At 52.7% G+C, this 27,773-nt stretch overlaps 10 protein-coding genes across 10 annotated transcripts; 8 read left to right on the plus strand and 2 right to left on the minus strand.

Annotated features, from left to right (window-relative positions):
* Window positions 1–268: 268 nt before the first annotated feature.
* On the minus strand, window positions 269–694 carry PHYSODRAFT_452290 (hypothetical protein; the record flags this gene model as incomplete). Its single annotated transcript, XM_009521259.1, has 1 exon — window positions 269–694. A coding segment is annotated over one exon (426 nt), but the record flags the coding sequence as incomplete, so codon positions are not given.
* A 1,504-nt stretch (window positions 695–2,198) lies between these two features.
* PHYSODRAFT_296409 (hypothetical protein) lies at window positions 2,199–2,615 on the plus strand (the record flags this gene model as incomplete). The annotated part of the gene is made up of 1 exon (XM_009521260.1): window positions 2,199–2,615. The coding sequence occupies one exon, from the start codon at window positions 2,199–2,201 to the stop codon at window positions 2,613–2,615; it is 417 nt and encodes a 138-aa protein (XP_009519555.1).
* A 283-nt stretch (window positions 2,616–2,898) lies between these two features.
* Window positions 2,899–3,237, plus strand: PHYSODRAFT_455650 (hypothetical protein; the record flags this gene model as incomplete). The annotated part of the gene is made up of 1 exon (XM_009521261.1): window positions 2,899–3,237. A coding segment is annotated over one exon (339 nt), but the record flags the coding sequence as incomplete, so codon positions are not given.
* Window positions 3,238–3,633: 396 nt separating this feature from the next.
* PHYSODRAFT_296410 (hypothetical protein) lies at window positions 3,634–4,755 on the plus strand (the record flags this gene model as incomplete). The annotated part of the gene is made up of 1 exon (XM_009521262.1): window positions 3,634–4,755. The coding sequence occupies one exon, from the start codon at window positions 3,634–3,636 to the stop codon at window positions 4,753–4,755; it is 1,122 nt and encodes a 373-aa protein (XP_009519557.1).
* A 1,840-nt stretch (window positions 4,756–6,595) lies between these two features.
* Window positions 6,596–7,408, plus strand: PHYSODRAFT_296411 (hypothetical protein; the record flags this gene model as incomplete). Its single annotated transcript, XM_009521263.1, has 1 exon — window positions 6,596–7,408. One exon carries the CDS (start codon window positions 6,596–6,598, stop codon window positions 7,406–7,408), a length of 813 nt encoding a protein of 270 aa, XP_009519558.1.
* Window positions 7,409–9,014: 1,606 nt separating this feature from the next.
* Window positions 9,015–9,233, plus strand: PHYSODRAFT_482887 (hypothetical protein; the record flags this gene model as incomplete). Its single annotated transcript, XM_009521264.1, has 1 exon — window positions 9,015–9,233. A coding segment is annotated over one exon (219 nt), but the record flags the coding sequence as incomplete, so codon positions are not given.
* Window positions 9,234–15,354: 6,121 nt separating this feature from the next.
* On the plus strand, window positions 15,355–17,009 carry PHYSODRAFT_483810 (hypothetical protein; the record flags this gene model as incomplete). Its single annotated transcript, XM_009521265.1, has 2 exons — window positions 15,355–16,703; window positions 16,781–17,009. 2 exons carry the CDS (start codon window positions 15,355–15,357, stop codon window positions 17,007–17,009), a joined length of 1,578 nt encoding a protein of 525 aa, XP_009519560.1.
* A 3,385-nt stretch (window positions 17,010–20,394) lies between these two features.
* On the plus strand, window positions 20,395–20,781 carry PHYSODRAFT_438049 (hypothetical protein; the record flags this gene model as incomplete). Its single annotated transcript, XM_009521266.1, has 1 exon — window positions 20,395–20,781. A coding segment is annotated over one exon (387 nt), but the record flags the coding sequence as incomplete, so codon positions are not given.
* Window positions 20,782–21,888: 1,107 nt separating this feature from the next.
* Window positions 21,889–22,714, minus strand: PHYSODRAFT_487511 (hypothetical protein; the record flags this gene model as incomplete). Its single annotated transcript, XM_009521267.1, has 2 exons — window positions 21,889–22,093; window positions 22,167–22,714. 2 exons carry the CDS (start codon window positions 22,712–22,714, stop codon window positions 21,889–21,891), a joined length of 753 nt encoding a protein of 250 aa, XP_009519562.1.
* Window positions 22,715–25,417: 2,703 nt separating this feature from the next.
* Window positions 25,418–27,659, plus strand: PHYSODRAFT_436590 (hypothetical protein; the record flags this gene model as incomplete). Its single annotated transcript, XM_009521268.1, has 4 exons — window positions 25,418–25,555; window positions 25,637–26,017; window positions 26,094–27,137; window positions 27,261–27,659. Coding segments are annotated over 4 exons (1,962 nt in total), but the record flags the coding sequence as incomplete, so codon positions are not given.
* Window positions 27,660–27,773: the final 114 nt, after the last annotated feature.

Genomic DNA, 27,773 nt, shown 5'->3' on the forward strand with positions numbered 1-27,773 from the left:
CAATAATGCGTGTACCAACTTCACTAGCCGCATCCCCAATAACACCACTAACCAATCGGGTACCACAAGCTCCGCTTAATTTGTTCACAATTCGAACTTGACCGACGGTAGTATCGAGGTCTTGTTCGTGCTCAATAACTCGTAGTCGTTTCCGTGCAAAATCGCCCGTATGCGGAGTTGCCTCGATTGCGGTAGCCTCTCCACATGTAGGTACGTCGTCTTGGCTACACGCACTACACTCAACCGATGCCGATGTGGGTACAGTAGCCAGCCAGTAACAGTGATTCAGGTGAACAGTACTGACAGCACGATACTTCTCACGTTCTTGATACGTAGTCTTCAATTTGGGGTCTGAGTGCATGGCGTTACGAACGTAACTGCAGAGCGCTTGATCGGCGCTACGAACCCTCGTCACGCTGTCCGCAATGGCTGCGCTCACCTCAGCATCGGTGTACATTTGCATCTGTGTCGTAGCAGCCCGCACATGAGCAGCCACATCACTAGAGATACCGACGACCCGCTGCCGGGCTGATAGAGACAGCTCTGACGCGATCTGCGCTCCCATGCATTCCACTATAGCCGCTGCCCGGCTCACAACGTCTTCAATCGCGCCCCCTCTAATCGCTCGAGCGAGTGCGGTAACCTCGGCGGCGAGTGCGGCACGCACCAGCTCCCCTCGGTACGTATCCAGCGCTTTATCCACAGTACTGTCCTGGTCGTTGGAGCTATTGCCGGCCTGCACTGCCGCCGAAGCTTCATGCACAACCTCCGGCGTCGATACGTCTGGACGCACCATCCGAGGGTATCGCCGACGGTCCTTGCGGCCATCCACGATGCCTTTTGGGTAGTCTTCCAGCGGGAAGGTGTCGTCAGCGTTGTTGAGAATGTACGTCTGTCGACGCGGCAGTTCTTCCGCCAGCCACAGCGAGCGCAAAGTCCTTCCTACGCGAGTTCGCAACCAGTCTTGTGCGGCTTTGTTCACTCCAGGTGCATCTTGGGCGGCTTGCTTCCGCGCAAATCGGGCAGCGCTGCCAGAGATCTCAGCGCCGGCTTCACCGGCATAAGCCCAGAAGCCTCTATGGCATCTCATCGGAGCTTGGTGCTTGTGCTGCAGAGCGGATATGCGGCTTTGACCTCTGTTCATTCCAGATGCATGTGATTGGCTAAAATACAACTGGCTGTTATTACCCCCAGGTCCTCAGCTGGGTCCAATCAACGTAGAGACCGGGTCCCGGACTCAGTCTGTGGCTGGGTTGATAACCCATCATTACCGGTGATTTGCAGTCACTGCACGGTTGACCGCGCAACACAGCACACATCATGCATAGATTGCTACAGAAGACTCGAAGTTGCCCTTTAACATCTGTTTGTTTTTTAACCGATCGGTAGCAAGTTCCAAGCTTTGCTAGTATTTATACAGTAAGGTGCTCGACCAGTTTACCGCAATGTTTTACTTTTTCCGCGGAAAATGGTCATAGCTTTTTTTTCTAGACATCCTCTCAGAAATTTAAAAATATGCCGCAAATCTACAGAAACTCGCCTACAACATGGTGATCTTGTCGTGGTTCTAGTGTTTTGCAAGCGAGCAACCTGCATCAAGGAAAACCCAGGATGCTTTGACCGGCCAGTTTAGCGCAGCGAAACATATTGGGGTTTGTATGACGAAGCATCCCCCATTGCAGAAAACGCGCAATGTGTTACAGGAAAAGCCAAAATCTGTACGCTCTTCACCAAATTGCGTACTTTTTTCACCACAAGGGCCAAGGGGGATGCTTCGTCATACAAACCCCAATATGTTTCGCTGCGCTAAACTGGCCGGCGCTCGTCAAAGCATCCTGGTTTTTCCTTGATGCAGGTAGCTCGCTTGCAAAACACTAGAACGGGTGGGGGGGTTCCATTTGGAACTCACCACCACAAAAACAGGATTTCATCACCAGAGATTTGGGTGGCACAACGCACCACAGATTTGGATCAAAACACCAGAGATTTGGGCTGGATCACCACAGATGCTAGAACGTATTGATGGTACGCTCAGAACACACAATAACGCACACAAGTAGCGCTGTTTATAGACGGCCATAGCAGTCTCGAATTACTAAAATAGTTTTCATGCTACTCAGCAAGACTGAAACCACCAGCCGCGTGGCTCGTGCCAGCTACTTCACAGAGTTCTGCAGCTTTGCCTCCAGCACCCATACATGACCTCCACGGACGCAAGCGCAGCAACCTCAAGACGCCCCCCAAGGCCTCCAAGACCATGGCGAGTACTTTGGAGCAATGAGACTGGGTCCGACGTCTCGATGGGCGATTTTCTAGATACTCTCCCAACTTATAGTCGTCAGCGCAATGATCCTGTCCGTTGTCGGCTGAACCACAATGACCACGACGACGCTGAAAAACTCCTCGTGAAGCACAAGGTGCGCAGGATACTCACCAGATGCACGTCGGCGCGCTGTCAAGACAGTGGTGTGGTATGCAAGTGCATCTATCGACTACTAATATGTGAGCTCAGTGGCCTTGCCACCATCGCAGTGGATGGCGAGCGCACGATGGCGAACCCAGACATCTCCTCGCCCAAGCCGGTTCGACTCACGGATGCGATGAAAAGTGGCTAGCAGAACGGCTCGAAGAAGATGCGTCCAACTCACCAGTTGACTTGTTCGGGTTGCTGGCGAAAAAGGTTGACACCGGCGTCATGCAAGGGCCTAAGCCAACGGTGCCTCAAGTGCAAAATTTCGTGAAGAAGTGGCGCAGCTCAACAAAAAAGACGTTATGCAACCAGTAATTGATCTCTGTATGGCTCGTATGTACGGTGTTGTGGCAAATAGTGCGGAAACTACAGATGAACTTCTGATTATGTGTGATACTACACGCGAGGGTGCGACTTTGACCCCCAAGCTCGGTACCGGGACACCGACTTCCCCCTTTCGAATCGGCCTCACCTGTTTCACACTGTTGGATCAATACGTCAACATTCAGCGTGACCCTCGGTGCACCACCCTTTTTCACGTCGACAGCACACACAGTATCGTAAAAATGAAGTATCCTGTTTTCGTGTTCGGGATATCCGATTCCTGTGGGAAATTTTTTCCTATTGTGTACTTTTGTACTTCCCAGCGAACCGGTACTGATATTGAGTGGTGCTGCGCATTTTTGAAACGCGTCCTTTGGGAAACATTCGTGGTTCAGTTCTCGCCCCAGTTCATCATGACCGACGCAGATAATGCGCAATTCAATGCGTGTGTTGCTCAGCTGCCCCACTCGAAGATTCTGATGTGCTGGTTCCACGTATGTCAAAACGTGAAAGCCCGCATTGAAAAAGCAGCTTTAGCCCCTGTGACTATTGCTATGATTTGGCGAGATTTGAACAATCTCCACTACTCTCGCACAGAGGAAGAATTCCTGCTAAGACGATCGAGGGTGCTCGCTGCATGGGCGTCTGCGTCCGATTCTTGTCCTCCCTTCAAGGTCGTAGCCGACTATATCATCGCGCAGTGGATCCTCCATCCTCGATTCTCTTGCTGGTAAGCGTATCACACCCCACCAGGGTGTGCTACCACGAACAATCCGCTTGAACAATATCACAAGACGCTCAAGCTGGTGAACAAGTCGAAACGCGCAACGCCAACGGAAATGGTTGATCGGTTGGACAGGTCGCGGCTTGTGTTCGTTCACATGCACAAAACATTTAGCAGCACTCACTCAGTGTTGGAGCGCTTAAAGGCACTCTACAACTTGACTGTTCGCCGAAAAGAGCTACGGGCCGCTCCGCTTCCCTCTGCTGGAGATCTTCCCGTGCATCTGGTACAAGTTCGTCACCGACCACGCACGTCGTGTGCAGATAAAGAAAGTGAACAGGCCGACGACTTTTACGTAGAAGACCTGAAGAAGTCACAGATGCCAGACAAGTCTATTCACGTGCTGAAAATGCAGTGGCAAGACATGCCCCGGGACGGTTGGCTCGTGGACGCACGCCTACGAAGTTGTTCGTGTAGATTCAACATGAAATTCGGCATCTGTACTCACGTGATACATGCTGCAAGAGAACTGTCGTTGCATTGCCCCGGAATGCCTGCACCAGTACCGGTCTTCGTAAGTAATCGACGTCAAACTGGTACTACCACGCAGAGTTCCCGACGGCCAGGATCTGGGCGTCAAGTAGACGGCAATTCTCACCAAGAAAGCAGTGATGGTCGAGTTTGTCCTGCTGATACGAATGGAGATCCTGCCGCTCACTACCCCGAGCAAGGACCCCAAGCCCGTCCGCCAAGTGCTGACACCAGCCACCACTTAGGTACGTTTCATGGGCTTCCAGTACTTGGCCCGCAACCTAGATCGCCGCCTCCCGTATTCATCGAGCATCACATCGATACCGAGAGTGGTATTCGTGAAGACATCGAGAGCACAACCACGCCTGCCGACATGGAGTTATTCCGCCTGACCCCACTTGAAGCGGAGATCGGGTCGTACGAGGCAATGCTTTTAAGAGAGCGTGAAATGCGGAGCGAGTCACTTTCAGAGATACGCACTGCATATCAAGGGGCGAATGGATACCAGCGGAGCTATAGCGATTCGGTGCTACACACCATAAATGTCGCCTCAAACTACGGCGCAGCCCCAATGACCCGTGCAAGCAGCGCAAGAGCCCCACTTCAAGTGGCAACAATCAACGCTGAGATCGCCAGCACAGAATCGTTTGGGTCGATAAGTAGTAGTCGGCAGTCATGCGAGCAGACTAAACGCCGTAGATGCTAGTGCATTTGATAAAGGCGCCCACCAGCCATCATTAATTCATTTCTTAAAGCCTTTGCCATTGGCTGTTCATATGTTGGTCTCGCACTACAGCCATACACCTCACCGTGCTTCAAAGAACGCGGTGCATCTAATTGAAAATTGCATTTACAATGAACGCTACATTTTAATGCGCTTTACCCCTTCTCGCATGTCGTTATGAGTGGGAGTGATAGATCACTACGTACCGGCCTCTATGTCCTTGTGGCCTCTGTAGGCATTGTTGTCCCTCTCCAGCAGCCGCATCTTCCCGATGCTTGTCGACGAGCACCATCTCGTCGGAGCGCTTGGAGCTACTAGGCATTGCTGGCGAAGAGCACGGCCTCGCGTGCAGGCTGGACTGCGATCGCCAAAGAATCAGCAAACGCAGGGCGGCCTGAACTCGCTACTCGTACTATAATAGGGTGGACACCACCAGGGTGTCACCACCGTGGTGATGTTTTCCTTTTCTGTGGTGATAGAACACCTTTTCTTTGGTGGTGGAGTGCGATATCTCTGGTGATTTGATCCCTCATTGATCATTGGTGGTGGCGCCCAAATCTCTGGTGGTGGTGTCCAAATCTCTGGTGATCCGCTCCCAAAACTATGGTGTTCGATTCTCTCCCTCCACTAGAACCACGACAAGATCACCTTGTTGTAGGCGAGTTTCTGTAGATTTGCGGCATATTCTTAAATTTCTGAGAGGATGTCTAGAAAAAAAAGGTTATGACCATTTTTCCGCGGAAAAAGTAAAACATTGCGGTAAACTGGTCGAGCACCTTAACGTTATTACTTATAATAATACGTAACATATTATATTAGTTGGGTGTGCACCGACGTTCAATGTTTGGCTTATCCCCGCTCTCCTCGCAGTTTACATGTTAACCGCAAAACTCTGTGTGTGTTGGTGCTGTTTATATCCCTATACTACGTAATTCGGAGAAGTCGGCGCCAGCACACCCGCGCAGGTATGGGATTTGACACCGTACGGGCCTAAACCCTAGCCATATATCGGTACGTCGTGAGCGGGCCGAGAGGTGGCGTGAGAATTGGCAGATAAGACGGCCCTAGCTGAGGAGGACGACGATCCTCGTGGGACAACAATGGAGGAGCAAGGGCAAGCTCATGCGTGACCCACGGTAGAGCGAGAACATCAGTACGAGAAGGTCCTGATCAGATACATATTTAGGATGCAAGTTGTAGGAAATTAGGACGGAGCCGTAGCCGCCGGGTACCTGAGGGGTTCGATGCAGTGCTCGCCCCGAGCGCTATCGGCGGTAACCGCAAAAAATAAAAATAAAAATCCCTATACTACGTATTCTATTACGTTTTATTAAAATAAAACTACTACTACTAGAAATTTGTCAGCAAATTTAAAAATAAAAAACTCTTATTTTGAGTCACCTTCCAATATTTCCAAAATTAAAATATTGAATAAAGCAGATATTTTGAAAATAGGCAAACCTTTTCTTAAACATATGCAACAAACCAGTAAACTTAAATATACCAGTGACGAAGAACAAACACCAGTCTTATTCGCTTAAACCACCAGTGAAGAAGAACAAGGACCAGATTGTAATCACGTGCGCAGCGGCATCTTCTCCGGATCAATCCCAATTGTACCTCCAATTCCGATACAGCAAAGGTCAAAGAGGTTAAGTGTACGGGGGATATCTTGTGATATATTATATCCTTTGCTATCCGATATAGGTTATCCTAGGTAAATCACAACGCAAACTTTTCGTGTCATTCTATTCGTTAAAGCAACATCAACCGCGAGAGTATTGGTGCCGCTTTCTAGGATTACATTTGAGGTCTTAGCACGATGGAGAAGCGCCCAATGACGTTGCCAGACGATATGATCGAGGAAGAGCTCGAGGAGAAAGCGCCAATCCCAATGCTTTCGTCACCGCCGATAGAGCTTTCTCCGGCGGAAAGCGAGCCGCTGACCATGCAGGGCTTGCTTCAAGCATCTTCGTTACTCCCAGAGAGCGCACCCACACCCCAGGAGGTCGACTCACCAACTGCAGGCCCGCAGCTTAAGCGCAAGTCCAAGCTGCTGACAGTTGCCAAGAAGCTCGAGCTGTTATTGTGTCTGGAAGCTGGCGAGACCCAAGCCAACGCCGCGAAGGCGTTTGGGGTCAGCCCGGCTGTGGTGACCAACATCAAGCGGGACAAGGCGCGCATTCTGACGTTTTGCGTCGAGGCGACGACGGAGTCGCAAATGAGGCGACAGCATTTGACAGTGTCCCACGCTCAAGAAACCAAGCGCTCCCGTGTCACGCTGCCTTTTGTTATCAAGATGGAGGTCATCGAGCGTCTGGATGCTGGCCATCGGGTCTGCGATATCATGGAGGAGTATGGAGTCACGGTACTTACAGTCGCCAATCTACTCAAGAACAAGGCTCGTATTCAGGATTATGTTTCGGCTGCTGCAGACGCTACAGCGCTAATGAAGAAGAGCTTCCCGAGGATCGGTGCGGCCTCCGACGTTGGTGATGCTGGTGTCAGTGAGAAAGCTCCCTCTAAGCGCAAGCATGTGACGACAACGCTCCGACAGAAATTCCAGATTCTCAAGCGTTTGGATGATAGTGAGAAGCCGGAAGAAGTCGCAAATTGCTTTGACATCAGCATGTAGCAGCTCAAGAATACCGTGAAACACAAAGAAACTATCTTGAAGCTCTGTGTTGAGGCCGAGGACGACGCCGACTTGGACAGAAAGACCCTGACGACAATTTTATGGCGAAGTCGTAGGACAATTTCAACGTCAAGAAGCGCAAGATGATCCCGCTGTCCGACAAGGCGGAGATTCTGAAGCGATTGGACAAGCGTGAGGCGCAGAACAAGATCGCTGCGGATTTTGGAGTTAGCAAGTAAGCCGCATCAAGAAGAACAAGCACCAGATTTTAATCGCGTGCGCGGAGGCCAAGCATCCGGGGGCGTTACAGCGGAAGACGATTCCAGCTGTGGACGCAAGCGCGCTCAGTGGCTTGTCACCACCAAAAATGCCCAAGCGCGTGTCGCTCTCCGACTCGGACAAGGCCGCGGTGTTCAAGCGCATTAACGACGGCGCCCGGTACAAGGAGATTGTGAAGGAGCTCGGCATCAGTGTGAACCAGATCGACCGGATCAAGAAGAAGCTGTCAGCCTGATATGCGGAGCCATGGCGTCGAGGTAATTCTTGCTTCATATTTTTGTACTCGTGTCGTTACTCGTTTTGTGGCTAAATCAGCGGTTCTTGCTACAAAATGAAAAGCATGGCTCCTCTTTCGTTCTTGTTTGCTTGCTGGCTTTACTGCACATAATAGGTAACTGATCACTATGTACTTGGTAGCAAAAGCCTGCTGAGGTGCCTACCTTTCGCAGCGCGGGTTGCCGGTGCACGCTCCGCCGTGTGCATGAGATCTTTCACGAGCATTCTTTTCGATTGAGCTTTGAGAGCTTCGAGTTCAAGCTGTTGTTGTCCCGCGACCGGGTGGATGTAAATCGGGCAGCCGCCGTACAAAACGGAATAGTATTGTCGAGCTGGCTAAAGAAAAACGACTGCAGCTCGTGAGCCGTCTTCACCTGCGTCTGAAACTGTACGAGGAAGTCTTTCTTGGTTTGAGCAATTTCCTTCTGGACAGCAGCCTCTGCCTTTGTCTGATACTCCAAGCGCTCGCCGTGATGAGAGTCCATTTGTTGATGAAACAACTTCTCGTGCTCGACCCGAACCAGCTCAAACGTGCTACGTTGTAGGTGCTGTTCTTTCGCAATGACGCGACCAGCTTCTTCTGAGAATTTCTCCTCTCCTCCACGTTTCGAGATGGAAGGGTTTATGGGATCTATTCTCGGTTTGAGCTCGACATAGTTTTGGCGGTACCGATAATTGTCGACATCCATCTGGCCTTAAAACTAGCTGGAAGGCGAGCATCGTTTGGAAATTCTGCTCTTGGTTGCCATGAAGAAGCTCGATTTGCAGCGAGAGGTCCTCCAGAACCTTTCGCATCCTTTTCTGCCTTCCTTTCTGTTTCTTCACGCTCAGAAGGCTATTGGCCACAATGCCTCAACGTAGTGTTCCCGATCATCGAAATCACCAACCGCGACTCCGCTACGAAGGCATGTCAGCTTCAGTTCGTCTTGGATAAGATAATCCAGATGCTACCTAAAAGCCTTCATTCCATGTCCAGTCCCGAACGCGTCGATGAAGTTATCCACGTCGCGCCGCATGTCGTCAAGCGGCTAAGTCTGTCCCCCGTAAGCAAGACCCGCTCGTGTGGTGGTCTGTCAACGGCCATAACTATCCGTCCCTCGCTCTTCTCGCACGGAAATGGCTTGGGTGTGTTGCTACGTCGGTGCCATCGGAACGAGCTTTCTCTACAGCGGGAAACGCGGTGACTGCAAAGCGATGTCAGATGGATGTTAACCTTGTGCGAGATCTAGTATTCATTGCCGAAAATGCAGGTCTAAAGAAGGGTAAATAGTTTTTTCATTGCCACGAGTTTCTTATGTCCCCTCGAATGCGCTGTACGTAATGCATTCAACCCAAATGACACAATGACAATGTGAGAACTGTGGCAGCGTGTTGCATTTAATACACCTAAATGAAGTAATATGGAGAACCTGGTTCGGGCAGCTCCCGCACTGGTCGCACGCGACTACACGCTGAGGATGCTCAAGTTGGCCATCGCACGCTACTTGAGCATCTTGAAGTCGTACTAGTCCGTCAGCAGGACGTAGCAGAGCACAAGATGCTCCCGCGGCCTTTGTCGACCAGACATTGAGCGGCAATGATATCAGGTCGCTGCGGTAAGAAGTAGACTTGGTCGTTCGTATGCAGCTGGAAAGTTGAAGTGGGCGGCAGCGGCGCCATGACGTCGGCGTTCAGCGGATCTGCCTCGGAGCTACCGTCGGGTCCGCGTTCTTGTTGAGCTGTCGGAGCACGGACGCGGTGCCTTTACTTACATGGGCGCCGCCGCCTTGGATCTCACTTTCCGTCTTCGCAGGGTCCACGGTGGTAGCCTCGTCGTCCGTAGGCACGACGAGCAGGTTCTCGACTTCGGACGCGACCTTGCAGCTGAATGAGTACGTGCTCTCGGGGTCCAGCGTCGGGTGCCTTCACCGTGCTGCAGTCGTAGCGCTCCTTCCGGTTGCATGCGCTCGGCGTGCTGCGCGTCAAGCAGATCACGGTCGTGCAGTAAGTCTTCTCCGTGCTTGAGGTCACGTAGCAGGCCATGTTATCCACGAAGGTTCCCTCCTCGGCGTTGAGCTGCACCAATTACTTGCCAAGAGCGGTGATCTTCGGCGTCCCGTGCTGCTTTGTCACCGACACCATCAACGTCGTTCCAGCTGTCTTCGCCATCCTCAGGGATGCTCACGCTCCCGGCCTCTCCAATTTCAAGCACCGGGGGACATGTTTCCCTGCACAGTTGCATTGCACGCAATGCGGTCCACATCTGCAAGTGCCGCCCAGGCGGGGGAATGTGGCTGTCACACTGTGGCAGTGCCACAGAGATAAGGATATCTCGCACTAGAAGGATCTGCGATGGCCCAATGTTCAGGAGTCCCTTTCGCTCTCTGTCGTTCTCATCGTAAACGCGAAGAATTAATCCCAATCGCGATGCCATAGGCTTGTACATCGTTGCGCAGTCGAGAGGTGCTCCGAATGTAGAACGTATCGTACGATGCAGTAGTCTCTATACTTCGAGTAAATTCACGATGTCCTCCACATGATAACTCAAATCGTTATCAGAGGATCCAATCTTGACGATGTTTAAGTAGCGCTCTCCGCCACTAAACACGAAGCGAAAGCACACCTAGATCATGTACATCCCACCGCCATCTCCGATCCGTGCCAACTTGTTGTCTGGGCCGTCAGGAACATGACAACGTTATTGTAAATGTTGAAATAGATAGCTTAAAATGACAATTAGTGCACATTATTCTCGATAACAGTATTTTTAAAATAAATAGATACGCAAGTTTCGTTAAAGTTTAAAAGGATTGCGCTCTTAAACAGGATATTTTTACTAGCGCAGTCTTGCGCCATTTATCATGCTCAAAATTAACAAAGGGACAATATTTACAAAAGTAGTGCGTTAGTTTTCATCATTATTTTTAGCTGCGAAGACCTTTGGTGCACACCTTCTACGAGCCCGAGCCCGTCAACTTGAAAAGTGGGCTCCCCCTAATACGAGAGCCAAAAGTCGCACAAAATGGGCTCCATCATGGTATTACGAGATCAAGGACCCCTAGTTCGGTCTCCCCATTGGCTCCCCTCCAGGGCTCCTCAAATTTAGCCTCAAATCTATGACGGGCTCCTCCTAGTAATATCGGATTGGCCAAATTTACCTAGACTTAAGGCGAGCAACTTCGCGTGATCGATGCGCCACGCTAGAAGATCGAGCTCAAAGATCACCACACTAGAAGATCTCGTGCCGCTCATATGTGTACAGCCGCTCCGAGGCCACCCCAGCGTCGCCGATCGTCCTTCCTTCCCCTCAAGGAGAAGCCCTCTTTCCTATGCCTTTTCAGGTTAGAACCTGGAGATACTTCAATGACGGCCAATCATCAGCGAGATATTTAACACAGGTGAGGGGGGAGCCCTTAACGAGGGCTACAGTTCTGGAGGGCTCTTTCACTTAACCTATTGAACTCAAGAGCCCAGGAGCCCGAGCTCGCGACTTTTTGGGTTCACCCAAGAGCCCAGGAGCCCGGCTCTCCCAAGGGCTCGTAGAAGGTGTGCTTTGGTGTATCGGCAACAAAGAAAAAACCGCCATTCTTGCTGTTTAGAAAAGCTAATAATCTAAGCAAATCAAAACTTGTAATTAGTGTTTGTTTGCAAATATTGCGGATATAGAAAATCTAAAAAACTAAGTTAAGCAAGACTGTAATTAGTGTTTGTCCACAAATTCCGCGGGTAATAACCCGATTTCACAAAAGCATTATTATTACTCTTTTTAGCCCTAACATTGATCTTTTTAACTTCATAAGAATATTTAGCAGTTTGATCATGAATAGAATTGTGATGACCCAGCTCGTTAGATATTTAGTTTTTGTTACTCGGGCAACTCCGTAAATGTAACATTTTTACATACTTAAGTATGTATAATATAACGTTCCTATTACTGCATCATAATGTTTTAGAAACGTTGCTATTTTCACGGTACAGTTAGAAGTGTAATTAGTGTGGACCACGGTATTTGCGCCTGGTCGATTTGTTTTGCTGACGCCGACGACGTTGGGATATACAACAGCAACTTTGCGAACTCCTGCACCAACGCGTAGGTGTTCGAGGTTTCTAGCGACCACCATGCGATCGGGCTGTAGGCGTTGTTATCTTCACGCGATTTAACTGTCCACGCAGACTTCATGAGGACAAAGTCTTGCAGCTGCTTGTGAAATTTCTCCGCCAACTCTGTCGGTACCAATTGCAAGTCCTGGGCAAGTTGCGCGGCATCGTTAATCAGTGCCTTGACCTCCAGATCGTTCGGATCGTACATGGTCTTGGTCTGGTCAAGCAGGTATGCAATTTTCACCGTCGGCGTGCATATTTTTCCTCGTCGGGCATTTATCAGCCCGAGCACCTCCGCTTGTAGCAACACGCTACAATCATCAAGGGGCTCGGTGTAGACTGGATGTTTGCATAGCCAACTAAACTGGTGATACACCAACGACAAGCTGCAGGCGTCGCGCTCAAACGCAGCGAGGCACTTGTTGACTGGCTGGATGAGCTTCAACACAACGGCAGTTTTTTGCCAAAAATCGTCATCGCGAAAAATAACGAGTGCCTCGTCTAGTGATGCTCCCTTGTAGTTCCTAAGCAGCGCCATGTCCGAGAAAATAGCTGCAATGATGTCTTTGTTGTGAAAGACGTTCGCGACGCATTTTTCATGTGTATACCACCGCGTTGGCACTGGTAGCGAGAGGCGCCGCCGTTTTTCCCCTTTCTTTCGAAGCGCTTTTTGCAGATCGCGAAATCTTGACCACAAGCCCCGATGATCCTTGAAAAACCGAACCAGTTGTTTTGCACGGTCAAGCACATCCTTGAAAAAATCCAGATTGAAAATATCTTTCATCAGAAGATTCATGCCGTGCGCAGTACAGCCCGTACATACAAGTCCGACGCGCTGTTTTCTTACGAGTCGCCACGCCTTCTTCATGTTGGCAGCGTTGTCCGTCACTACTGAAGTGACTTTGCCTGAACCAATTACAGACTCGAACTCCAAAATGGTTGACCAAATTGTACCAGCGATATACTCTGCCGTATGAGCTTCAGCTTTTGAGTTGATCGACTTCCAAAATAAAGGTGGGGTCCGAGGGTTCACAAAAACAAAGTTGATAATGCTATCCCCATTTGTGTTGGACCACCCATCCGTAATGAGGCCAAGTTCGTCACGCCACTCTCCGTTATTCTCAAAATCAACTGAGTCTTCTCGCGGTCGTAAAGGACGTCCAGCAAACGCCCCGAAATTTGACGTCGAGAAGGCAATTCATAGTCAAACATAGCTTGGAAAAGAGGCTCCTCCACAACACGAAAAGGGATCCCAGTCGAAACAAGCCCAATTGCAACCCGCAAATAATTCTCTTCTTTGATTTCTTGGGCCGACTTCTTTGGTGTGGGTTGTGACGATGGTGATGGCCGCGGGGTCTTGCGCGGGCGACTCCGTGGTGAATTCGTACCAAAAAGTCGCTTCGTCAATGTTGGCGTTCTTGGGCCCTGAGGCTTCGAAGGGGTTGTCAGCTTCGCCGCTTGCTTGTGTCGGAGGTCCGCTTCGTGGCGCCGCCACCGTTCCTTCGTCTCCTCGCCGATCTTGTCGCACTTGATCGTATGCTGCACCAGTTTCGCGACGGCTGCGCGTTCGCCACCACCATTTCGCAACCCAAGCACATGGCATCAGGATGGGGTTTTACACCCTTAATTCTGGGTGCGTGCGCACGAAACAAAGCATAAATTTTGTGTTTCGGCGGAGCCATTGCGCCCTCCTTGCTGATGTTCACAGGTGTTTGCGGGACACACCACGGCTTTGGAGCAGTGCGCACGAGGGTCTACGGTAACGGAGTCTGGAGGTTGGACACGTCAGAGTCGAGGACAGACGGTCAGTCGTTCAGGCGCCGAGAAGGTCGCGCCTTGCACACCAGCAGCAGCAAGTTCACAAGGTAGTTGCAGTCGTTGAGGGGCACTGCCAGTTGCGTCGAGGAGCTCGCTGCCAACGACGAGTGCAGGTCGCGCGTCGTAGGTCCTACGCGCGTCGGCAAAGGCACCAGTTCGGCCAAGCAAGGGCCGGAGCAGGCTCTGGGGGGATCTAAGTGTGAAGCCTCTAGATTCCGAAGGGGGAGCGGGGAAGACCGCCAAACTTCAATACCTCCCCTCTGTATTGCGCAACTTCAATATTCACAGTGAACATCAGCTGTGAATTACGTGTGAAAATTCTTTTTAACTGAATGTAACCGTTATAACTGGTAATTAAACGTGAATTGCCAACCCCAAGGTAAGGTTATGACAGCTGAGGTTGACAGGACTAGCTTTAACACGTTGAAGCTGCCGATGCTGCCTGGTCCGTAGCAGCCACAACTACATGTACATCCACGCTCGACTTGCGCTATCTGAGACTCGCACTCAGTGGCGACTTGCCAGCCAAACCTCCATCAGACCGGAGTTTCTGAGCTTTTGGCCGCCCCACGTGGTTCAGAATTGACTGAAGGAGCCAGCAATTGCCAATTGGTGCCCGTCTCCGTTGATGAAATCGGAGCGATTACATCGCCCGGTTTAACACCGCCCAATCACCGTCGGAATCGCCTCCCCGTGCCGGCGTTCGGCCCGCCGGGCAGCGACGAGCACGAAGCGGGCAAAACCGCAGCCAGCGGCGCCCTCCATGCAGGGTGCGAGCGTGGAGCCAGCGTGCATGTGCATGGCCATGGGCCGCGCGTCATTTACATACATGTATTAGCGAAATGCCTTCGCGGCCGTGGTTGCTCCGAACAACTTCAACTTGTCAAGGGCATTTGAACAGCACCGGGGCAGTGGCCCGGCTTTGATGACCTGACGTCTGAACATGATGCTTACGCGCGCCAGGAGAGGATTGCTCGCACCCGCCAAGCGCGACTGGCTCGACGGACGGGCTCCGCTGCAGCGGGCGCTCCAGCTTTGCCATTGCAGCCGGTTGAAAGACTCCTTGTTTCATGCCTTTTGAGCTGGGTGGGTCGCATTCATGCAGCGAGGCGGACAATGGGTCGCGTTCCCGCCTGCCGCACATCGCTGAGGAGAGGCCCTTCGAATTTCTTACTTTGGGCTTCAATATCAAATTTGCAGGGCCTCTTCAGTAAGAGCACTTTCGATTTAACAGCATTACAAAGTCTTACAATAAACGATGCTCTAAAAAGCGAATTTATATCCAGATGCTGCTACTACGCTGTCTAACCATCGTATTTTCCATCTCTATCACCCCGAAACAACTTATCTTGACCTACCCAAACTAAGCCCAATTGGGTCCCTCCTCGCTGCGACGGCCGTGACGCTGGGGTTCACAGCAAAAGAGTCCAGCCGCAGCTCAGATCCCCTGCCGCCGCTGCAGCTACACACTAACTTGCCACTCCGCCCCGACCATGGAGACGCCGCTCGCGCACGCGTTCCACCCCGCGCCGCTGGACGACGAGCTGTACCCGTTCCTGGACGGGGAGAGCGTGGGCTCGCCCGAGCACGAGTTCTTCATGAGCGCGTACCCGGCCTCCATCGCCGACCTGGACTTCGCCGCCACGGTGCAGGCGCTGCCCGCGCACCAGAGCGACAGCCCTGCCCCACAGCAGCAGCACCAGCTGCAGCTGCAGCTCAAGGCCTTCGACGACGGCCTGCTGCACCAGCCGCTGAACCTGCCGCAGCCGCAGGACAGCGCGCTGCTGTCCCCGTCCGCCCTCCGCGACCTCAAGCAGCCCAAGGCCTTCTTCGGCGCCTCGCCAAGGAAGAACTCGAGGGCGGGCGCGCGCCAGCGTCCGCGTCCGCGCGTGGCGTCGGCGCCCAGCTCCACGAGGTCGGACTCACCCGCGTGCTCGCCCCCGTCGAGCGTCAACGGCGACGGCGCGTGCTCGAGCTTGAAGGACTCGGAGGAGATCCTGAACGCCCCCGTCAAGAGCCTCACCGAGGAGGAGAAGAAGCTGCGGAGGCGCGCGCAGGTGGCCAAGTCCGCCAGGAAGCACCGCAACCGCCAGAAGGAGGAGCTCGCCAGGCTCCGCGAGCAGGTGCAGATGCTGCAGGAGCAGATGGCCATCATGACCCACCACCAAGGATCCAGCTCCCCGACGAGCATCAAGCGCGAGCAGGACGTGATCACGCAGCACCGCAAGCGCAAGAAAGTGGACGACGACGAAGGCGTGCTCACCGACCGCAGCATTGGACTCATCAACATGCCTCCGCAGAAGCCGCACATCCAGCACTGGTACCACCGCCTGCCTGTCGACACACTCGAGCGATCCACCATGCTCACTCGCATCGCGGACAAGCGCATGGTGATCGGAGAGCAGTACATTCGCAGTGAGTTCGGCCCCGGGACGTCCTATCCTTTGACGGATATCAAGTTGAACTCGAATGGACCCGATCTCGAGATCAAGCAAGTGCGGGGTCGTCTCGTCTCCGGGTTCACCCACCACGAGGTGGGCGAGGCCTGCTGGAACTCGTTCTCGAACTTTGTGTTCGATGTGCCCGAGCGATTCCGCCGCCACGTGACGTGCGAGCGACTCATGGAGCTGGACGCCAACACGCGCTATGGACGCACCATCGTGCCCGTGCTGCGCGACCACAAGGGTCGCATGGTGTATTTCCACTCGTACTTCTTGGTTCGTCGACATGTTCGGGACGATTACGTCATGATCACGTGGGAAACCATCACGGATGACGATCTGTACCCCCCAGCAGCAGATGAAGACCCCGAGACGACGCTACGCAACGACGAAGTTGGCTGGTACGTTTGCTCTTGTGATTTTTAACCTCACCTTGCTGTAACCAGTCACTCACATAAACTTAACTTTTGTGTCACAGCATGATTTTGGAATCCGAGCGACTGCCGGACCAAGGCGTACGCACCAAATTCCGGTCCATCACGCACAGCACACCGCCCGTCGGAGTCATGACGCATCCGCGAGGAAAAGTGAACGAAGCGTTCTTGACGGTGTTCTGCCGCAACGCAGACATTGTCGAAAACTCGGCATGGAACTTGCTGATCAAAACCCACCCGAATCGCATCCCCAAAGCCGAAATCGTGGTGTAATCGACAGTAGACAGACGGACCCGTGTGAGTATCCAAGCAGCGCTTTGGTTAGTGATCAATCGTGGTCGTAACGAAGCGCTGCAAAGCTTGTGTGTTTAAAAAAATAATAGGCCTTATGTATGATTTTTCCGTGCCCTGCCTTTCCTCAGTGTCCTTGCTGTGACTTGTTCGCTTGCTTATCTCGCTAGAAGTCGCTCATTTACCCACGAACATGGTGCGCGATAGCAAGCCCGTGTGAATTGTACAAGTCTTACACGCGTTGCTTATATGTTGATCAATGCCGCCTAAAATTGAATAATTCAACCGAAGGGCAACCAGTTCTTCAATGAACTGCGAAATTACTACACCTTTGCCAATCCAAGTTGGCAGCAGTGTAAAGCAAAACGGTGTGAAGTAACTTTAGTAACATCCAAAAATCGGAAAATAGTTTCTGAAATTAGTATTTAGAGCAATGTGGATTTAGTGCAGAGCAAACTCAAATCACTGGTCAGTAACAGACTGTCTCCGCCGGCAACATGCCCCAAGAGCCGAAGCATGGGCTTGCGGCCCGCACGCGTGTGCTCGATGCACACCGAGAAGGGCGTGACTGGGTGCTGGTTGCCGACTGCAACGGCATCCCTCCCACTACTGCCCGCAACATCGTCCAGCGCCAAGCCGCTGATGTCAAGAAGAGAGGCGGCGCGCGGGCGGCGTGCACGAAGTGTACTCCAGAAATGGAGGAAGCTCTCGTGGGCTACCTGGAAGACAACTGCCAGTACATACTCGTGCAGATGCAGGAAATGCTTGCGTTCGACTTCAGGGTGCACATCAGCACTTCGTTGATCAGTAAGAAGCTTTGCGATAAGCTTTACACTGTTGAGCAGGTACGCCATCAAGTTATTATGCTATCACTTTTACCATCTACGTACTGTACTAAGTATTGTTCCCTGTGATAGGTTCGCGTAGAGCCCGAAACCTGCAATAATGCTGTAAATATCGAGAAGAGGAGGGTGTTTGGTGAAGCGTTGCTGAAGCATGAGCGGAACGGTGCTTTTATCGTGTATTATGACGAGACCAACTACAACCTGTACTGTAAGCGGACGCAAGGTCTGTCGCCGCTGCTATTCGTAGCGAGCCCATGGAGTATGGAACTTAGATGTTTGCTGTGGACTAAATCCACATTGGTCTGTACTAATCCTCGAAAATAAATTTTTGAAAAAAATATTTTTCGTATTTACGGGACTCGCGGCTTTGCCTGCCAACTTGGATTGGCAAAGTGTAGTTGGAAGAGAACGGTGCTGACAAGGTGAACGATGGAGCATGATCAAATTTCGTTATCGTGAAAGAGGCTCAAGGGGGAAATACAACATGTAGGTGCTCATTACAGCTTCACGCTACGGTAGCGCTGACGCTGCACCACGTTCGAATTAGGGCGTTGCGGACTCACTTCTGATGCTCTCGTACACCAGTGACCCGCAGAGTGTGGGAAGAGCGCAAAACAGTTCATCGGCAGTTCAGTTCAGCCTAGGTCATGTTAACAACACATGCTCAAATCTTCGGATGGTTTCCCCGCCTGGAAAAATGCATCAAGGTAATCAATCACACCTGACACGGTGTAATTACACGGTGTAATTATGCAGTCCTTCAATGAGGTACAAACATGTACTTAAGTATCACAGAGGGCAACCAATTGTTCATTTAAAGTCATAAGTTGTGGCTTGAAAATGAGCAGGGTTGCGAAAGACTACATGTAGCCCCGGGATCTGGTGGGCGGGTCGCAAGAAAATGTTCTGCGGGGTGCGTATGTACGCTGCTGCTACACATTCCATTATAAATTATTTGTCAAAACGAGTTCTCTCTCTGTCCAGGCATTATTAGCGTCCGTGGCGCTGATAGTTTGCACTTGGACACGAAGCCCGCGTATGGTTTCATTTGCACTCCTGCTCACACTCTACATTAAGAAGGTGTTATCATCGCCACTAATGGCGTTTCCCTCGGTAGCTGCATACGGCTTACCTTACTTCTTCTATAGCTTTATGGAAGCTGCAAATGCCAATGCAGTGCTCCCTTGACCCGCAGCTTGGGGGGATAGCGCGTATATAGCCGGCTTTTGGATGACTGTGCCGCGCATATCGACCATGGTGCCGATGCTGAGCGCTGTAAAAAGGTGATTCAGCGTGTTGAGCTGGTATGGCTACGACGCGCTGAGCCTGGCATTGGGCGGAGGGTGATCGTATTCGCCTGCACACAGTGTATGTACAAAGATTTTGCCCTGGCGTAGGCTCTCAGCCTGTACGACTGCCTCACAGTTGTTGTTAGCAGCAACACGCTAGCTTGCGCTCAAGTATCGTGCATCGTACGGCGACTTCATGGCGGCAGTGTTGTTGATGGTTGTTGCTCAAAAGTCGCGCTTGACAGCGTGCCACTTCTGTGACGTGTTGACGTACCGGATTGCTTTAACTTGACCCCTGAGCGAGCCCGTGTTGTCTGCTCGGCTGAGTGCTGCGACCCACGTAGCATGTGCATTACTTAAATACTTGTGGTGGCTTTACGAGTTGACCGATTCATTGAGCCTGTACTCAAACGGTATACAGAGCGAACACGTCGTGTGTACCGTGTTGGTGCAGTTGCAGGTGTTCGCAGCTGATCGTAGGGCTGACTGAAGTACACGGTATTTGTACCGTGTCGATGCGGTTATTGCAGACAAATCGGCTGAGCCTGTACTCAAGCGTTGTACTGGACTTACCATGCTGATTCTGGGTGCTAATTGCCGTTAACGAACGCGTTACTGAGTCTCTACATGAGCGACGCGATGCAGGGCATACACCGTGTTGATGGTGCTGTTGCTCGACTATGACAGCCAATAGTGGAGCTGTGTCGTATCACTCGTCTTAGAGCCAACCTGCAAGTGTAGTGAAGTTACTTGTATCTTTGAAACCATGCGATCACGTATCAACAGCAAGAGCCCACGATAATCATGTGCGTGCCTCGTGTTCGCGATTATCTTTTGATAGTCGTGTTATAGCAATCATATGTGGCTAAGTTTTTGTGCATGACCTGAACCTGAAGTGAACTGCCCCTGAACTGATAAAAACGCTACCGAGCTGTGCGCATAGCTGCCTCCCTCTTGAGTACTGTTCCAGAGTCGGAGTAAGCGCCGACAAGTCCAGCAGGTGCGTCTTATGTTGCGGCACACAATGCGCTCCACGCCGTCCATGCAGACCTCCGGTCGCACCCGCACACTGAAAGTGCAAGCAAAGCATTAGCAGTTTAATCAAGAAGAAAACAAACACGAGGACACTTACGCTCCAATGGTAGCACGCATGGCCTTCGTATCCTTCTGCAGCGGGTTCATGTCGTCGGTGTCCACATAATCCCACAGGAAAATGCCGAAGTTCTCGCTCCAATGCGCAACTTTCTGCACACGCCCACGCGTTTGCTGAACGACCCTCTCACTCGCGTGAGCAATTTGGAGCGAGTCTGCACTGAAGCGAAGCTGGACATGGCCAAGCAGATCATTTTGCAGGAGACCGGAGGCATCAACCCATGGACAACGCCCCACATCACCTGCCAGCAGATTGATCTAGGACGCGACGGATTCGGTATGACCACGGTTGCGGTCTACGCGATGGAGACACGGAACGCATGCAAGACCTTCAAGGCCGCGTGCAGGGCGATCATGCATTGCGGAGCGGTGTGGCCCAACTATACGCTCGTGAACTCCTCGATGAAGGCCGTTGATTTGCCCCCGACGAAGCTCAGCATATTCAGTTCAATGCTGCACGGCATCGCCTCAGAGAACATCGACCTGAGGTTGCGCACGAAGCCGCTCTGCATGAATAGCGCCTGGCGTAGCTGTTCGTTCACCTTTTCAGCGTGTCGCCGCTTGTGGCGCTGTGCAATCGCCTTCTCTTCCCAACACGCCACCGCGCTACTCGCACGCATCTGCTTATGCTTCGAGCGCAGTGTTTCCAACTGCTGCTCAAGGGAAATCGCCTCAGTCTTCAGTGTTGCCATCTCATGCTGAACAGGTGGAAACAACCAAACCAACGAGTGCCGAGGCTACTGTTAGTCCTGCTTCGATAACACCAGCAACACAGTTGACTCACCTTCTTTTTGCACCGCAGTCGACGTGCACTGCTGGCTACTTGTGCTCGGCGTCTGGCCTTGCGGTCTACCAGTTGCCCTTCCTGCTCAGGGTCTGGCTCTGCTTCCACTGCTTCTGGGGAAGCTGACGAGGAGGAGGAGGAGGCCGGCGATTCGGACGTCTTCGCTCTCTTCTGTCTCCGAGGTCCACTTCCACTCGTTGCTATCCCCTCCGGGCTGCTACTGCTGTCGGCTGCGTCGCTGCTGATACTGTCCGCCGTCGGTGACGAGTCCCCCGAGTCGGACAGAATCTCCACTCTGGCGCTGCTCTCCGGCTGCAACAAGTCCGAGAAGAAGTTCACGTCCAGGTCCTCCTCCACTTGGCCGCACGCGCCGCTCTCTCCACCGTGTGTCACCAGTCCACAGGCGTTCAGCTGCAGCGGCGCCTCCTCCAGTGGTCCGGCCTGTAGCTCCATATCCCCTGGCACCAGGAAGTCTGCGCAATTACAGTAATTCAGAGAATTAGCGCCAACCTTTGAATAAACAAAACGTCGCTATCATTCAGATTCCGACGCACCGCCATCAAGCGCCGCAAAGCTTAAAGACCCGGAGCTTGGCAGACCTGTCGAGAGCTCATTCCTGTCCTGCTTGTCAGCCGTCGATGGCGGCTCAAGTAGCGCGGCGCCGACGCCCTCCTGGTCCCATGCTGGTGGAGAGCTCCAATTGAAAAGTGACATGTGGAAAAGGTACAGTGTACCAAAATTTGATTGAGTAATCAACGATATAGTCACGACAGCTAATTTTTGAGTATCACTCAAAAGTTAGCTGTCAACTCGTCGTTCCAGTCGGCTGCCCTCCCCTTCAGTTCCATGAAAATCATAATGTCCTCGATCCGTGCCGCTTCGGCCCCGTCCAATGCTGGCCTGAGGACGTTCCCGAGGACTTTCATTTCGGTGCAGATACTCCTGCAGACCATTCGCTCCACGCCGTCCGGGCAAGTTTCGGGGCGTTTCACCCATCTGTGTTAGCAGCATACACAAAGTTATCAGCACTCAGACTTGGACTTCCAGCTCCGTGACATCACACACTTACGCTCCGACGGTGTTGCGCTTGATAAACGTGCTGCCCTTCAACGGGTACAGGTCGTCCGAATCCACATAGTCCCACACCAGCACGCCGCACGAGCCGACCATGCGTGAGTAGTAGAGGTCCCTTGTCTCGATGCAAGCCTGCTCCTTCGTGGAGTTGTGCACGTAGCGATGCTTTGTCATGCTGCACATAACGTTGAACTCAGTGCGGGGCACGTCGACAAACTTGGTGGAGGTTTCCACGCGGGTGTGATCGGGCCAAACTCCGCACGTGCTCAGGATAGCTTTGCATGCCACCTCGAACGCGTTGCTTGCATTCCTCGTGTTGAACGCATACACCGCCGTGCTCGTCTTGCCGAGGCCCTCAGCACCGAGGTTGAGCTCTTGGAACAAGATATCGGGAGACGTTGATCCTGACATCGTCGAAGTCTCACGCAGCACAACTTGCATCGCTCGATCTATCTTTGCGGCCGTTCCGACATCTTCCAGGTCACGCGCACGAAGTTGGGGGTCTTTCCTCAAGTGCGTGTACTTGTGAAGAAAGTGCCTCATATTGAGCGCCGTGCTCGGCGGTGCTGACTCGGCGAGGATCGACCTAAGTTTCGTAACGTAGCTGGTGTGGGTAAACAGCGCCTGCTGTAGCTGCTCATTTATCTGGTCCGCTTGATGGCGCTTGAGACGTTGGGTGATAGCTTGCTCCTCCCACGCTGCCACACTGTTACTGGCCCGCATCTGCTTGTGCTTCGAGCGGAGGGCTTCTAATTGCTGCTCGAGTAAAGTCGCCTCAGTCTTGAGTGACATCATCTCATATTGAGTCGTTCAAACACACAACCTGCAGTTAGTGTCTCGAGTCGACAATAAATGTAGTAAATGACCCACCTTCTTTTTGCTGCGCACTCGGCGGGCGCTACTGGCAATCTGCGCTCGGCGTCTTGCTTTCCGGTCTACCAGTCGTCCTTCTTGCTCGTCATCGGCTTCACCACCCTCCACATCTCCTGAAAAGCTGTCGACTCTAATGTCTCCGTTCTCTTCGGGATGCCAGCACCCACCGCTACCTCATCGGTGCTGCTGCTGCTGTTATCAGCGGCGTCGCTGCTGAGACTGTCTGGTGCGGGTGACGAGTCTTCGGACTCGTTGCTTGCGGGCAAAGGCTCCACTAGCGCGTTGCTGGCTGGTGGCAACAAGCCCGACAAGAAGCTTGTGTCCAGGTCGTCCACTTGGCCACACGCTCCCCCAACATCTCCGCTGTATGCCACTAATTCGCCGAGCTGAAGTGGCATCTCCTCCACCGTTTCCGCCTGCATATCTCCCGGCACAAGGAAGTCTGTGCATCAAACCCATCAAAACGACGATTACCAGAACGGAATATGAGCGCTCTAAGCTCTCCCGGTTCAATATTCCGTACCAGCATCGAGCGACTCGTGGGTCGAAGGTCCATCGTGCAGTAGCTCCGTCGAAGGTTCGCCCCCGTCCAGCTCATTGACCACCACTGGTGGCTCACGTTCCCCGGCGCTTCGCTCCATGCGTTGGGTTTTTGTGGGTTGGGATATCCCGTAGTTACCCACCCACCCACCCCGACAGTTCGAACAGTGGGTATTGGGTGGGTTATTAAAAACCCACCCACCCCGCTAAAATCGGTGACAATCGGTGCCTGGTCGGTGCCTGGAGTTGAATGAGCTGAGCTTTCAATTGAATTTGAATTGCAAATGAATTGATAAAAGGGAATAGGGTTTGTAAAAACCCATACCCACCCACCCCATATTTTTGTCTACCCATCCATCGCTCTTGGAAAGGCAGGACTTACGTACACAGTCTATTTTCGGTGATATCTTGGAGTTTGTAAAGGCAGCCCATCATCCCACAATGTGGCGACCTTCCCGCAGGACGGATGTCATCCGCGGGAAATGGCTTTGCTCCGCTGCGCTCCTGCGATAAAAAGATTCTCTCACCTGGCGAGAACAGTGCTCGGCTCGCTGGAATGCTCGTCGCTGGGCCCGCCTCCTCTATATCACATTCACCCCCCCTCGACCCCCATAAAAAAAAACTGTGTACGTAAGCACTCCCCTCTTGGAAAACCCGGGTTTTCCTGCTCCATAAAGTGAATTGGGGCAATAAATGGTACAGTGTACCACGTATTGTTTGTTATCAACACTTTCGTCACGCCTTCGTCATGCCAGCTCATGCCAGCAATCTTTTGTTATGCTTGCTTTGACGAAGCCAGGCACAGTACAGCAGCATTACCCAGTCCATTTTCCCTTCCTCGATTGCCTTGAAGTGGAGCATGTCCTTGACTTCTGCGAACTCAGCCACATTTATTGTGCCCGTTTTGGCCCCAATTACAAATGCTTTGGTAAACCACCGGGCACACTTCTGGTGATGCGTGCTGCGTCGGACAGGAGGTTAGAATTTGGTGCGCTTGACCTCGGGTTGAGTTTAGACTTGCAGCATGTGCCGCAGTGACAAATTCGCTGTGGTCCAAGGAAACGAAGACTTGCACGGCTGGATATTGACGCAGCACCCTCAACGTCCTAGAGCATCTTGAATATCGTTTGGCGTCGATGAGTGAGATCGCTGTGGGTCTCAGATCCTCAAGCGGAGGCTTCTCTCCATCTCGCCTCATAGCCATACAGGTCTACAACGAGCGGGTGCGTTATTTAGATTGGGGATGCAGCGGTTTCGTTCGAGTCGAGTCGCGTATTGCGAGGGCACCCAAGGCAGCTAGTAGCGATGCCCGTTGTCAACTCTCGCAGTTCAAGCTCCAGTCCAGAGAGGGGCGATGCATTCACAGATGAGAGCGAACGAGACGTCCGCCGCACCAACAACCCAGCGGGATTTTCGGCGTCTTCTTCGTTTTTCATTATCCACGAGTCGAGCAGCAGTGTCATTTTGCCAAATGGAGGCGGTAAGAATCCTCCCAAGCTACGACGAGGGGGTGGTGACGGCAATGCGCGTCCGGGTGCAATTCGTAGTCGTCAGGGAGGCCCGTTATCCACGAGCCTAAGGAAGAAGAAATCCAAGTGGAAGATGCCAGCCAGCGCACCACAGTCACAGTCTACCAGCTCGCTCGATAGCACGTCAACTGCTCTCCGAAACTCCTCCACTGCGCTGTCGCCCAATGTACATGAAGGCTGCGAGGGCGAAGAAGAGGACGAGACGAACCAAACACAAAGTGTTAATGTTGAGTCTACAGCGAACAAGAAGCGCTCGATGGAGCTCTCCATTTTGAACCGTTGTGGGTCTGCTCCAGATCTGCCGATGTACAGTCCCCTCAGTGCGAGTGTCTACAGCTCTTCGAAGAAGCGGACACTTCAGAGCAGCAGCGGCACCAGCCCACACCTAGCAACACTGCAGCGTAGCAGACTCACGCCGTTGCCTGCGAATACCCGAGCAAAAGTGGTGATGCCGGACCCTTTACTGACCGTCGATGAGGTCACGCCCAGCGACGAGTTCGACTCCGCGTCCTTGTTCCCGAAGGACCCGTTGCTGCACGAGAAGATGCGGCAGGACGCCCAGACGATTTCGTTCTTGAAGCAGCGACTGGTACTCTTGGAGCGCGAAGTCTCAGCAAGCACCAAGCATCGCCACATGACCGAGAAACAGATCGCACAGCTCAGTCTCGAGACCCAACGACTTCAAGGCGAGAAGACGCAGCAACAGGCCCGCATCGACGAGCTGGACAAGACCGTGCTCAGACAACGACACGAGTACGACAAACTCGCAGCACGGTACGCCGCTGTATACGCGAATCTCCAGAAACTTGTGGACCAGCAGCAAAATCCATCCGACAACTCCGCTCAGCAGAGTGCACTGCAGGCGCTGGTCAGAGAGAATCAGGACTTCCTCCGCAAACTTCGCGTACGCACTCGAATCGAGGCTTAGCTTACTTGCAGCATCCTGATGGCGATTGCTGTGTTTGTGTCACCTTCTGCAGGTCTTGGAAGCTCGACATGCCGAAGATAAGGCCCTCACGTCCAACCAGGAGAAGAAGATCAAGCGCCTCAAGGCTGAAATTGAGGCTCTCAAGCACATGCACGACGCTAAAAACCACGAAGATGACCTCGACGAGTCTTCCAGCGACACTGATCAGGTCTCTCGTTTGACTAGACCGAAGAAGCGCGCGGACAGCGACGTCAACTATGGCGGCCGGCCGAATAGCGCGTCAACTGCGTCTATCACATCGTCCACTCCAAGGAGGGCGGGGTCACCAGTACGAGTACAAGTTGTGCAAAATACAGCACTGGGTACCGCCGGTCATCTCGTCACTGCAGAAGCGTACCAGTACATTGACCCCAACATCCTCAAGGTGCTGGAAAAAGTCGACTCGCAGTTCAGCATCACGAACGCCATCAACTTGTCGGTGGTGCTGAAGAAGTGGCTCAACAGCTGCGTCCACGTCGTATGCTCCACTCATCTGCCGACCGTGCTGCAGACGTTGCTGAAGCGGATGTGCGAGTTGATGCACTGCGAGCACGTAGCGCTCTTCACGGTGGACTATGCAGCTCGGAAACTGGTCGCGACGTCCTCGGAGCGTGGGCCTGAGCGCTGGGAGTTGCCGCTCGACAAAGGAATCTCTGGCTACGCAGCACGACACAATGTACTCTGCAACGTCCCCTGTGCCAATGACGACCCGCGCTTCTTCAGCTCCACCGATTCGATCACAAACACGACATCCCGTGAGGTTTTGGCCCTGCCGATCGTGCACGAGCTCCAGCTCTATCTCGAAGCACACTTAGCTGGCGCTGGAGACAGCAATCGGACAAAGGTAAACGGCCACGGGGTCTTCGCAGTGCTTCGTGCTTGGAACACCACCCACCAGAAACCTTTCTCGCCCAACGACCAGATCCTCGGCTCTCTGCTTGCCATTCAAGCAGGAATCATCCTCCGTCAGACGGCCGTGACCAAGACGCTGCAGAAAATCAATCACAAAACGCACCAGATCCTGCAGATGCCAAGCGAAATTATCACCAAGGCCTCAGTGGGGCTGAATACGATGCGATCTCCGCATTCGGAAGTGCCTGGTAGTCCATTGGCTACTGGCCCGTCGTCTCCATTACCGTCTGAGTATCAGGGACCTTCGCTAACTCCTTCTGTAGTGCAGCTTGTAGCTGTCGCGCAGAACGAACTGGGCGAGTGTTTGGGCATCAAGCAGCTACGAATCTTTATCTTCGATGCTGCAGCACACAAGCTGTGGCATGCTGGTGAGCAATTGCCCCATGACACGGGGGATGGCAGCACGCAAACCCTCGTCCGCCGCTACGTCAGCGCTCAAGCTTCTCTCTGTGCGCTTCTCCTTCGTAGTGACGCCACTGCGATGATTCTGACAGAGCCCTCAGCTCAAACAGCCTTTAATGATACCGTGGACATCCCCGGTGGTGCTCGCGGATTGTACCTTGTGCCAATTCTCTCGCCCTGGGGCAATGGAGCGCTTCCGTTTGGGGTGGTGCAGGTTGCACGCGTGGCTAAGGCTCGGCTATCGGCGTCACCATTTGCACTCACTGCTACGGAAGGAGCGGGAAGCAGCAGCATCGCAGGGTCGGTGGCTGAAATCGTCGTCAACAGCGAGCACGAGGCAGCACAACAAACCGAGGACCGACTGATGCTGGAATTGCTT

The sequence above is a fragment of the Phytophthora sojae genome (genome assembly GCF_000149755.1).
Source record: "Phytophthora sojae unplaced genomic scaffold PHYSOscaffold_2, whole genome shotgun sequence".
Taxonomy (NCBI): Eukaryota; Oomycota; class Peronosporomycetes; order Peronosporales; family Peronosporaceae; genus Phytophthora; species Phytophthora sojae.